Source organism: Zalophus californianus, chromosome 5 (genome assembly GCF_009762305.2).
Source record: "Zalophus californianus isolate mZalCal1 chromosome 5, mZalCal1.pri.v2, whole genome shotgun sequence".
In the NCBI taxonomy this organism is placed as follows: domain Eukaryota; kingdom Metazoa; phylum Chordata; class Mammalia; order Carnivora; family Otariidae; genus Zalophus; species Zalophus californianus.
In genome coordinates, this window is record NC_045599.1 from 4,841,907 (window position 1) to 4,854,502 (window position 12,596).

Below are 12,596 nucleotides of genomic sequence, written 5' to 3' on the forward strand. Positions count from 1 at the left end.
AAGTCCTTGCTTTCAGTGCTTTTGGAAATGGAATTCTTTTAGAAATGGTATTGCTGACTAACATGGTAAATCTAGGTTTTTATTTTTTGAGGAACCACCAAACTTTTCCATAGCAGATGCACCATTTTCATTCCCACCAACAGTGCACAAATGTCCTTGCCAACACCTGTTATTTTGGATTTTTTGTTTGTTTTGGATAGTAACCATTCTAATGTGTTTGAGGTGGTGATAATTATTAATGTTTTAGGCGTGATAATGGTATTACAATATTATACACACCTGTATATTTTTAAGAGTTTTTACTTTTTGGAGATATGTACTGAAGTATTTGTGGATTGAATGGTATTATGCCTAGGATTTGTTTCTTAAAAAATCCAGTTTGGGGGTTGGGGAATAGGGAGGTAGAAATGCAACAAAATGGCCAAATACTAAGAGTTGTTTAAGTTGGGTGAGGGGCACACGAGGGTTCAGTGTACTGTTCGTTCTAGTTTTGTATATTTTTGGAAATTTCACATTACAATTTCGGGGCCATCACCGTCCATTCCCAGCCTGACTTTCAGCAGTTCCTGTTGTGCCATTTACACTTGAGCAACATGAAACTACTAATTTTTTCTGCTTGCCTCCTTCTATCCACTCCCACTCAGTGCTCATTTGTGTCTCCTTGCTTTTGCCTCTCAGCCTGGAATGCCTGCCCTTTGCTTCTGGATGACTTCTTTGTTCTTTTAATGCCTAATTTGGGTGCCCCCTTCTCCTTCCTCCCATAATACTCTGTTCTGCCTCCATAGCTTCACCATCTCATCCCAGCCGGTCGGAGCAGGAGCTATGTCTTGTCTTTTTATCCCAGTGCCCTGCCTAGAGTATAGTAAAAACCTAGGGCATATCTGAGTTTGTGACTATTTTGTGCTCAGCTTGCATAGGGCAGTGTCTGGCAGCTAGTAGGATCTTGGGAATTAGCAGTGCATGGGAACACCGTTGGGGCAAACTGGGGGAAGGATACACAGGACCTCTGTACTCTCTTTCCAATTTCCTGTGAACCTCAAGTTCTTTTTTCTTTTTTAAGTTTTTTTAATTTGAGTATAGTTGACACAGGAACCTATAATTCGTTAAAAATAAAACATTTAAAAAATGTCTGGACCCCAAAGTATAAAGTTTTCTGGAAAATGCATTTCTTGGAACTTGCCATTTTCAGTTTGTCCTTATAGGTGGATTCAGTGGCAAAGAGTAGTGTTTACAGATCCCTTTAATATATACCGTACTTCTAAATCACTGAGGATTCCAAACTGTTAAGACAAATAATATCTTTAAAAAAGTGGGAATCTTTAGTAGCAGGTTATATTTGGTTCTGTGATATTTTTCTTTTTCTTTAGTATGTGTGTGTGATTTCCTCATGGCACAGCCCGTTTTTCTGGTCACAGCACCTTGATGGGTAGGACTCTTTGTGCTTGGCAGAGGGGAGGTGCTCGTCTCAGGGCTTGAAGCTCTGACTCACTCCCCGCGGCTTGTGTTTCATACCGAGACACCGCCTGGCTCAGCCAGCCTCACAGGTGGAAGCAGAGTGGACGTGGGCCCTTCCCAGTCTGACGAGCAGGGAGACAGGGCCTTGAGGATAGAGGATCGGCAGCAGATCCTTCCTGCGAGCCCCAAATGCTCACACCTTGGGAAGCCTCATGTAATTGGACTTTCATCTGCTTTGAATCATGAGATTCTGACACCGTGAGGAGTAGTCAAGTGCAGGTGCTGGGCGGTCAGCAAGGCCACTGAGGAAGTAATGACTTGTCCCTGTGGCATTTGGCTCAGATTCGTGCCCTCCCACGGTTGCTACTCGACACAGATTTCCCACATTTTCCCTCAAATCATTGGAATCTTGGATGTTGCCTGAAAGTAGATTGGCTTTACCTGGAGATGGTCCTTTCCACCAACAGTCAGGGTTCCTGAGTGGCCGTACAGGATGCAGCAGGAACTTAGGGGAAAAGGAAACGTGAGCATGGTATTAGGTTGAATTGCTGCCTTAAAAAGTTAAGGTCTTATTATATGTTTGAACCTACACTTCTGCGGCGTTCCCGCAAGCCGTACCACTGGCCTACAGCATGGGTGTGGTTGGAAAGCTGGTGGGGAGTTAAACTAGTACCAGAGCCGGGAGGACGGCGGAGCCCAGCTCAGGGTTATGAAGACCCGAGGGCAACGAGGTGCCATTGAAGAGCTTTCAGGAGGAGAGTGACGGGATCAGGTTTTCCCTTCGGTGCAGTCACTCTGACCACAGTACGGAATGTAGATGAGGGCAGAGATTATTAACGAGACTAGCTGTAGACGTGGTTGGAATGAGTCAAGCAAGAGAAGTTAGTGGACGGAGAGAACCGTGGAGATCCAAGAATGCTGAGGAGGTGGGCTCAGCCGGACTAGGGTGCTGATTGGATGTGAGGAGTAGCAGAGAAGGAGGGGCTAGAGTGGCTCTCTGGTTCTGGCTTATGTGACTAGGTGGATGGTAGTGACATGGTCTGGGACAGGAACAGAGAAGGGAAAACGGGAGTGGGGAGAAGCTGCTTCAGGTTCGGACAGATTAAGTCTGAATTATCTGTGGTACACCCCACACACCAGGTAGGTGGTTGGACAAACACGAGTCTGGGGCTCTGTCGGCGTCGGGGTAAGAGAGCGTATTCATTCACAAATACTTACTGAATGCCAGGCCCTGTTCTAGGTACTGGGTCTCTGCTTTTCCTTCTAATGGGGGGAAGCTAGGCTTATTCACCTGAGTGCCTCTGGGGGAATTAACAAGGAGATAGGCTGGGGAGATGGAGAATAGTTGTTCTATGACTTTTAGGAGATAAGGGACCCAAATTATGTGCTAAGCCACCCCTAGGGAGATGGGGAAGAAGTGTTTTGGGCAAAGAGAAGAACAAGTCCAAAGGCCCTGAGGCAGGAATGAGGGGGCATGTTTGAGGAACTCTAAGAAGGCTGGTGTGACTCAGTGTGCTGTACATGGGGGAGCATGGAAAAGGAGGTTGGATGGAGGGCAAGGGCTGATAGATCAGCACTTGATCCCTGGCAGTTGGGTTTATTCTGAGTGTAATGCTCAGTCATAGGAATTTGGAGCCTTGGGAGTGGATAAGATCACTCAGAGTATGTATAGAATAAAAAGAGGAGAGGGTCACTGGGTTGGCTCACTTGGGTGTCCGACTCTTGGTTTCGTCTCAGGTCATGATCTCATGAGTCGTGGGATTGAACCCTGTGTTGGTCTCTGCACTGAGAGAGGAGTCTGCTTGGGGATTCTCTCTCCCCCTCTCCCTCTGCCCCTCCCCCCTGCTTGTGCACTTGCATGCATGCTCTCTCTCCCAAATGAATATATAAATCTTTTTTAAAAATTAAAAAAAAAAAAAAGAGGACTCCCATACTTATTTGGACCTACCTCAAAGCCTCAAAGGAGAGTAGAAGGAACAACCAGAAAAGTAGAAGAGAAAGCAAGATTCTCTGGTAAAGAAATATGAGGACAGAGAACTTTAAAGATGCAGGAAATTATTAAGAAGCAGATGTTGGAGGGAAAGACTGAAAATGTGAATGTGTTTAACAGCATCAAGGTCATTGCCGGCCTCAGGGAAGGCAGCCCTGAAGTCTCTCTTCTGCCACTCCTCCCCGCCCAATTCAGCATTGCGTCAGCTCCCCAGAGGATGGAAGCCATATTGCAGTGGGTCAAGGTGCTAACTCTCCGGCCAGGGTTGGCGGGGAGGGCTTGTATTTGGCTGATAGGAGGATGACCGAGGAGAGAGATGACCCTGAGAAGGGGCAGAAAGCACTGGTGGCTGCCCCAGGTGACTGCCCACACATAAGAAGTATGGAGGAGAGAGCCACACTTGTTTTAAGCAGCCACATTGTGTGTGTGTGTTAGCTCAGTGGAAGAGTATAGGTGTTACCCTGTGGTTAGTCTGACCAGAAAGCACACTGGAACTTCAGTGGTGGGTGGCAAAGGCTGGGGTGAGAGTCCGGCCTGCAGGTGCTTTGGTGGAAGACTGGGTGAGCATGCAGGGCCTTCAGCTTACCATCAGGCATGTGGTACCCTTTAACAAAACCCCCTTGAGAGGGAAACGAACACCAGATCACGTTATCCCCGGACCGGATCCTCCTGGAACCCTGTGTACCACAAGACCATTCCATAGTTAGGACAGGAGCCTCTGAGCTGAGCACGCAGAAGTACCAGATAGACTGAGAGCAAGCCCGTGTGTTTATCGATGGCAGCTGGTTTTGTATGCTTTCTCTTACTGTTTGTTCTTATATAATTTATAATCCGTTCAGGCTGCCTGCCCATCTGTGTTGTAAATTCTGAGAGATGAGTCTCTGTGGTTTACCCATCTTCATCTTCCTCTCCAGTGCCCTGCACATATCAGGCACTCCTGCAAATGCTCCAGACTTAAAAATCGGCCAGGGCCACCACATTCCGCACTCCGCACCCCCGCCTACATCATTCCAGTTACATTTTGTGAGCAGTTGAGGAAATGGCCCGGTGTTTCCTTTGGCCAAAAGTAATTGGATTGCAAAATTGAGTTGTTACTTTGGAACTTGTCTGCAGCTGTTTGCATGCGGATATTGAAAGAGGGAGTGGTAGCTTTTATAATGTTAGGGCAAAGAAGCGTTCTGTTTCTAATCTGGGACAACCAGCTGACTCATCAAGTGCCCTGACCTCCTAGATTTCCATCTTACCCCTTAGGAGAATGGAAAACTGAGCTCCCAGGTTTACAGACAGCCCAGAGCTGACACTGAGGAACAAATGATTTTCCAAAAAGAAAGTAATAGAAAGAATAAAAATCCAAGAAAAATCAGCAGCACGTTTTGATTTCCTTGTGACGGATTAAATGGCTATGAATTGCCCTTCCCCAAAGGAAACTTTCTGGCCCTAGATCTTGTAAAGGTCCATTTTAAGAGCATGGGTCCCTTCCCCCCTCCCGCCTCTAGGTGGCAGCAGGAAGCAGAAGAACCCACATGAAAGTAAGGCAGCTGTCTTGTAGGATCCTAGGATCCTGTTCAGCTTACACCTCTGCCCTACTGTTCCATCTGTTGAGTATCCCCAAGTTTTTCTGAGCTAACTTAGGTACCCAGATATGGATTTAGAGAAATACGGACTCAGCCAGGATTTATAGAGCCCTGTACAGCCGGCTTTAACAGTAAAGAAATCAGAACATCTTGAAGTAGGGCTAAAAAAAGGAATGGGGCATTGGAATTGGGACTCCACATTGAGAAAATTGCCTTCCTTGTTTCCTTGCTCGTTGCACATTTGTATCTAGGAGGTGGTTTGCTGCTGAGAGCTGGTGCCCAAGGAGTCACCTTGGGCAGGACCCCAGGTCAGAGCGCTCGTGCACGCAGGCTCCTTGGGCCGCTGTGGTGGGTCCGTGTAGCCCTTCACTGTAGCCAGAGGACAGCAGTATGGAGTTCTGGATGCTACGGACTCCTCTGATGGCTATTTAAGGATAATAATGAAAGCTCCTATTTGGAACTTTGTAAATAGCACAGTGTAGATGCTTAGGGTCAGTGGGAGGGAGGGTGAAGGACAAAAATGTAACAAAATTAAAACTGTAAAGGAGCAGCACCATGTTTAGAACTAAGTGTAGGCATCTCCGCTGATGGAGGAGTCACATCCCGGTGGTTGAAAATGAGGCTGGGGAAAGAGTGGAAGGATGCCACCTTCTTTCCTCCCCACTCCTGTTGTCATGTTCTCTTCACGAAACTCCTGCGCCGGGACTTCTGGCTCAGGGCACTGTTGCTCTGCTGCTTGTGGAGGGCATTTGTCATCTTCTGTAGCCGTGTGTGTGTGTGTGTGTGTGTGTGTGTGTGTGTGTGTGTGTGTGTCAGGGCACTGTTGCTCTGCTGCTTGTGGAGGGCATTTGTCATCTTCTGTAGCCGTGTGTGTGTGTGTGTGTGTGTGTGTGTGTGTGTGTGTGTGTGTGTCCCGTGGCCCATGAATGCCACAGTGTGCACACAGCACTTGTCCCCGGCCCACGGTGGACTGTTAGGAAGGCTAGCTGAACAGATCTCACTGGGGAGATCTCACAGGGGAAGCAAGGACAACAGTGCAAGACAGACTGGCTGTGTTCAGAGGAATGCTCTCTCTCCATAAGAAGTGGTGGGGTTTGTGGGGGCTGGTGACTGGGCGGAGGGGACTGGAAGCTGCTTTGGGCCAGCAAGGAGGAGGGTGGGCTCGTATGGGAGCAGCCCTGCCTAGAGAGAAGGGGTGGGGCCGGGCACAGGGCAGGAAAACTGGCCTGAGCCACACAACGGCGGTGCAGCCTGGTGCTCGTGAGTCGCCCCCACCGAGGCCTGAGAAGGAGCCCCTAGCAGCCAGGGCTCCTTCCATGGAAAGCGGAAGGAATCTGAGTTAAATCGGCTTAAATACAAGGAGGAATTTTTTGGTTCCCCCAAGTGAAAAGTCCCGGGGCCCTGGTCTCCTGTACAACCAGGTCTTAGGTGGCACCCTCGAGAACGTGTATGTATCTTCTGGTCCTTTCTCATTGGTTCCATTCCTGGGCACACTCTACGACTAGACGACTGTGGGCAGCATCGGGCTTGCGTCCTACAGGAAGAGAGGGCCGCAGAAGTCAGGGGCCCAGGCACAAATGGACGTGGGCTCGCTTCCCTGCAGCGCCGGAGGACCTGGGAGAGGGGAAGTGGGGGTGGGGGTGTAAGCTGGACGGGCACAATCAGCACGAGAGCGCTGTGGGGATCGGGGTCCTGACTGACCTCACCGTTAGGAGGGGCCTCCTGCGTGGCGTTGCGTCTGAAGTCCCTCTTGTCCGTGTTTTGCAGCATCTCCACGATACAGTGAAGAGGGGCCTCGAGAGCGCCCCTCCCCCGCAGGACGGTGAGCAGCAGAACGGCTATGGGGACCTCTTCCCTGGGCACAAGAAGACCCGGCGTGAGGCCCCTCTTGGCGTAGCCGTCGCTTCCAATGGCCTGCCCCCGGCCTCCCCCCTGGGGCAGCCTGACAAGCCGGGCGCCGAGGCACTGCAGGCCGGCGGGAAGCACTCCCTGGGGTTGGACTCCATCAGTAAGAAATGTCTGGCAGACTCGAGCCTCCACTTGAACGGGGGAAGCAATCCCGGTGAGCCCTTTCCTCTGAGTCTGAACAAAGAGCTGAAGCAGGAGCCCGTCGATGACCTGCCATGCATGATCACAGGGGCCGGGGGCTCCATATCTCAGAGCAACCTCATGCCTGACCTCAACCTTAACGAGCAGGAGTGGAAGGAGCTCATTGAGGAGCTGAACAGGTCAGTGCCCGATGAAGACATGAAGGATCTGTTTAACGAGGACTTTGAAGAAAAGAAGGACCCAGAGTCTTCTGGGTCGGCCACACAGACCCCCTTGGCACAGGATATTAATATTAAGACAGAATTCTCTCCAGCAGCCTTTGAACAAGAACAGTTAGGCTCTCCACAAGTGAGGGCTGGGTCTGCAGGACAGACCTTTATGGGGCCTTCAGCTGGCCCCGTGAGCACAGATTCGCCCAGCTTGGGGGGCGCTCAGCCTCTGTTCCACGCCTCTGGTCAGCCCGGGGCCGACAATCCCAGTCCCAACCTGATGCCGGCATCAGCCCAGGCCCAGAATGCACCAAGAGCCCTCTCCAGCGTAGTGTTGCCCAGCCAGGGCCCAGGAGGGGCCTCGGAGCTGTCCTCTGCCCACCAGCTGCAGCAGATTGCCGCCAAGCAGAAGCGTGAGCAGATGCTCCAGAACCCGCAGCAGGCCGCCCAGGCGCCAGCCCCAGGCCAGATGTCCACGTGGCAGCAGACGGGCCCCTCCCACAGCCCCTTAAACGTCCCTTATCCCCTGGAGAAGCCTGCCAGCCCTCCCGGCTACAAGCAAGACTTCACCAATTCCAAACTGCTCATGATGCCCGGAGTAAACAAGAGCTCCCCGCGGCCCGGAGGCCCCTACCTCCAGGCTGGCCACGTGAACCTGCTGAGTCACCCACCACCAAGTAACTTGAATCAGAGCGCCGTGCCTAACCAGGGCTCGGTGCTGGACTACGGCAACACCAAACCCCTGTCTCATTACAAAGCTGACTGCGGGCAAGGCGGCCCCGCGTCCGGCCAGAGCAAGACCACCCTCATGGCTTACCTTCCCCAGCAGCTGCCTCATCTGAGCAATGAGCAGAACTCCTTGTTTATGATGAAACCAAAGCCAGGGAACATGCCCTTCCGATCACTGGTTCCACCCAGCCAGGTGAGCTCCCGGCTTCCCTCTCTGTCACTGTGTATCCCTGTGGTGGGAGGGAGGGTGGGAGGGAGCAGCTACCGGCGTCCTTTGAGTCTCTGGAGAGAGAAAATCGGTCAAGCAAACCGGGGTCGATTCTGAATAAACAGAAATAGGGTAAAATTCCCTGGTATAACTTGGTTTAAAGTATCCATACGTTTGAGGCATCACCGGGCACCTAGGTGGAGGCGTCGAGTGTCTCCTGCCTGCCATACAGCATAAAGTAAGTCACAGGTGGCTTTATTTTGCAGGTAAAGGTCACGTTTAATGTGCTTCTTAGAGGCCCTGCCCTTAAAAAAAAAAAAAAAAAAACACCTTTCAGATCTCTGTGTGCAAAATACCTTAAGATTTAGTAAGGGGAGAGCTGATCCCCGATACCTGTAAACTCCGTGGTTAATTAGGCATGACGCTCCAGCCTGGCAGAGTCACGGAGAATGGTCAAGGGCCGGTTTTATCACCATCACTGTTGGCGTTTCTGCTCATGTGTAGATGTATTCTAAGATGTCTTTTCCCTAGCAACCTTCTCATGGCAAGGGCTTGTTCCCCTAGCTTCCTCCAAGACAGAGGGGAGCCCACTTGCTTTTCTCCCTCCACAGTGTGTCCTGGACAGACCCCCATGTCCGCACGCATAGATCCCTTGATCCTTGTTAATAGTTTTGTGGCAGCAGTTGTGGAACGTGGGGCGTGCCCTCGTGTTGGTGTACCCCGTCATCTCATGGTCTTCATGACTATAAGCCTGTGGCCAGTACCTTTGCAGGTACCATTGTGTGTTTGCAAAATTTTAAAAATTAAAAACCTGGTGTTGGTAATAATAATAATTGGGAAATCAGTGCCCCTCTGCTGCTGAGGGTGTGTACATGGGCATGGTGCTGGTGGGAATTAATTTGGCGTTAGATATTCTTCTTAAGCCATAAAAATGTTCATAAGCATCGACACATTATACCCCTGCAAGAAATAATCCCTAAAAAAACAGGAAAGTAATATACGGGATATTCATTGCATCGTTATTTCTAATAGCCCTGAACCAGGTCAGCATCTCTCAGCAGGAGAGCACACGTGGAAATGTTGATGCCGCCACTGGTACCAGCCAGGAAACTCCACAGCCACTGGGCGTGTCCCTGAGAGCGCCTCACAAAGCACTTGGAGCCCACAGGCTGGCCGGGGGGGGGGGGGGCGGGGATTACCCAGGATCTGTCTGCTCAAAGGTTAGACTCTTTCTTATAAGGATGAAATATACAGACCTTAAAAGACTGGAAAGGAGCTCAAAAAGTCAAGCTTGTTTAAATGATCATTGGTTTTTACCTTTATCCCTGTTTCGAGTTAAATTTTCCCCCTTTTAAAGTGTAAGTCACAAGGGGATAATACTGTGGAGCCTGACTGACTCTCAATTTTTAGCCCACGTTTAAACTTTTTTTTTAATATTTTGTTTATTTGAGAGAGCGAGAATGAGAGAGAGAGAGCACATGAGAGGGGGTGGGGTCAGAGGAAGAAGCAGACTCCCCATCGAGCAGGGAACCCAATGCGGGACTCGATCCAGGGACTCCAGGATCATGACCTGAGCCGAAGGCAGTCGCTCAACCAACTGAGCCACCCAGGCGCCTGAGAATATTTATTTAAGTCTTCATCGATGCTCAGTATTTTGTGAGCGTGAGTAGCTGACGAAAGCCCAGCAGTCTGGTTCCAGGAAAATGCCCTACACAGATGGACACGTGGTATGGTTTCAGGCAGTTAAGGGATAGTCCCACGCCTGGGGACCCGAGGTTGGCACGCTTGGAACTTCTTCACCTCTAGGAACTTCGTGTCTCCATCCGTCAGAGCCCCTCAGGGTGTTCCTCCTCTAGGGGCCCATCTGCATTCACGCATTCCAGAGAGTAAAGAGCCTGGATGTCAGGCATGCGAATGTGCGGGCTTCGGGCTTCAATGGGAAGTCTTGCCTCTGCCACTGGCGAAGCTGGCGAACCGTACGCAGCAGGGATCGCGTGCAGCTGGTGACGCTGCCCCTTGCTGTGCCTGGGTACTCGGGTGTCTGGCCCGGCCTGGGGTGTCCTGGGGTCAGTGTCCCGGGGTCAGCCTTGGGCGGGGGTTGGGGGGGGTGGGGTGCGGTGCAGAGGCTTCAGGGGAGAATCTGCGCCGACCCGGCCTGGTAGACTTCACTGTGTTCCTCCTGACCCGAGACCCCCTCCTCTGTGCGCCCAGGAGCAGGCCCCGCCCAGCGCCCCTGTGGCCACGGCGGGGAGCCAGCCGCCCGCCGCCTCAGCGGCCAGCACGCGCGGCAGCGCCCCCTATCTCAGCAGCCCGCAGCAGGCGGCCGTCATGAAGCAGCATCACTTGCTTTTGGACCAACAGAAACAGCGGGAGCAGCAGCAGAAGCATCTGCAGCAGCAGCAGTTCTTACAGAGGCAGCAGCACCTTCTGGCAGAACAGGTAGACGAGAGGGGAAGCCGCCCGCGCCGCCCCCACCGCCCCCACCGCCCCCACCGCCCCCACCGCCCCCACGTCCTCCGGCCTCGCATGGCACTGCCTGGCTGTCAGCCCCACTGCGCGTGCGCACACCTGTGGGCCTGCCTTTCCGTGTCCTTTGCTCTTTCATTTTTAATTTTTTTAAAAGATTTATTTAGAGAGAGAGCACAAGCTGGAGGGGCAGAGGGAGAGAATCTAAAGCAGACTCCCCTCAATGGACCGAGCCACCCAGGCGCCCCTTCTTTGCCCTTTTAAACGCCTTCCCAGGAGTGTGGCATTTCTCAGACAGCGGTGGCTCGTGGCAGAAGCAGCTTTCATGTCACTTGGTGGGGATTCATGAAGGCAAATCTGTGGCTAAAACTATTTGTTAGGGGCGTTTTTCCATGCCCCGTGTCCACAACTACCAGAGCTCCGAGCTCCCTGGTCTGCTGGTTCACTGTGGGATCCAGCTTTGTTGTAAGTGTAGTTTGTGATAAGCCAGAATATGACACAGGGAAATGGCAATGTTGCCAAGGCCCTGGAGTTCTAGAATCAGGCCCCGCCAAGCCCCCTCCACATCCTGCAGTTTACCTGCTTGGTCCCCGAGTGTGGTGCGGGGGCATCAAGGTAACAACAGTGCTCAGGATTTCAGATTCCATCTTTAAAAGTTGTAAGAGAAGAACCAGCCACCCAGAAGACGAAGGTGATCGAGGCGGACTTGAAAGCCGACATCCCTGCCCCAGTTCTGCCATTTTAAAAAATAACAGCTTTATTGGGACTCGAATCCTGTGACCTCCAGCCCACCCATTTGCAGTGTACAATTCAGTGGTTTTTACTATATCCACACAGTAGTGCAGCCATCACCACAGTCACCACAGTCAATTTCATCCGTTTTCAGCCCTAAAAAGAAACCATATGCCCATTAAAAGTTACCGCCCATGTTGTAGCGCATGCTTCCCTCCTTCCGGTGGCCGAGCAGTACTCTCGTGTGTGGATAAGCTCCGTTTGATTTATCCATTCACCAGTTGATGACATTTGGGTTGTCCCCCCTTCTTGCTACGGTTGGAGGTTTTCGGCCCTGTTGAGTGCATACCCAGGGGCGGAATCACTGGGTCACGGTAGCTCTTACGTGGGGCCTTGGGAGGAGCTGCCAGACTCGGCTCCCAAGCAGCTGCACCATTTTACTTTACCACCGCAGTGTGAGGGTGCCAGGCTCTCCACAGCCTGCCCATCCTTGGCTTGTTGGCTCCAGCCATCCTACTGGGTGTGAAGGAGATGTCATTGTGGCTTTGATGCGCATTTCCCTGATCTGCCCTCCCGACGTTGGGCGAGGGGCACTGGGGGAGAGAGAATTGTAAGCAGGCTCCACGCCCAGCTCAGAGCCCAGTGCGGGGCTCCATCTCATGGTCTTGAGACCAGGACCTGAGCCAAAACCAAGGGTGGGACGCTCAACCCACTGCGCCCCCCAGATGTCCCCCTCATCGTTTTTTTAAACCAGTACACCACCGTTTTTTGTGTTTTTTTTTTAATCATTGCTCCTTAGATCTGCCCCATCCTTCTGTTTCACACAGTTTATTAAAAATCCCCCAAATGGAACCACGAGCATTATGTCCACGGGAACGCATCCGTGAGTAACAGACGTAGGGTGTGCTTCTTTCTGCTCTAACTCTGTTGTTTTTGTTTTGTGTGGGTCTTGTTGTTTTGGTCTTTCCTTCTTGGTATTTTCTAGGAAAAGCAGCAGTTCCAACGCCACCTGACGCGCCCACCTCCCCAGTACCAAGACCCAGCCCAGAGCACCTTCCCCCAGCAGGTCGGGCAGTTCGCAGGTGAGGGCCCGGGGAGGTGGGCACAGGGCAGAGCGGGTGGCTCTTGCTGTCAGCCTGGCTTCCTGCTAGGGGCTGACTAGCAGGAAAGTGAAAGTCCAGTTG

The 12,596-nt window shown here is 51.7% G+C and overlaps 1 protein-coding gene across 1 annotated transcript in view; it reads left to right on the forward strand.

The window, feature by feature from the left end:
- Positions 1-12,596, forward strand: part of MAML1 (mastermind like transcriptional coactivator 1) — a 39,177-nt gene that overhangs the window by 21,884 nt on the left and 4,697 nt on the right. The window contains exons 2-4 of the mRNA XM_027605411.2: positions 6,787-8,199; positions 10,426-10,653; positions 12,398-12,494. Coding sequence (XP_027461212.2) covers positions 6,787-8,199; positions 10,426-10,653; positions 12,398-12,494 — 1,738 coding nt within the window. The remainder of the gene's footprint in view (positions 1-6,786; positions 8,200-10,425; positions 10,654-12,397; positions 12,495-12,596) is intronic.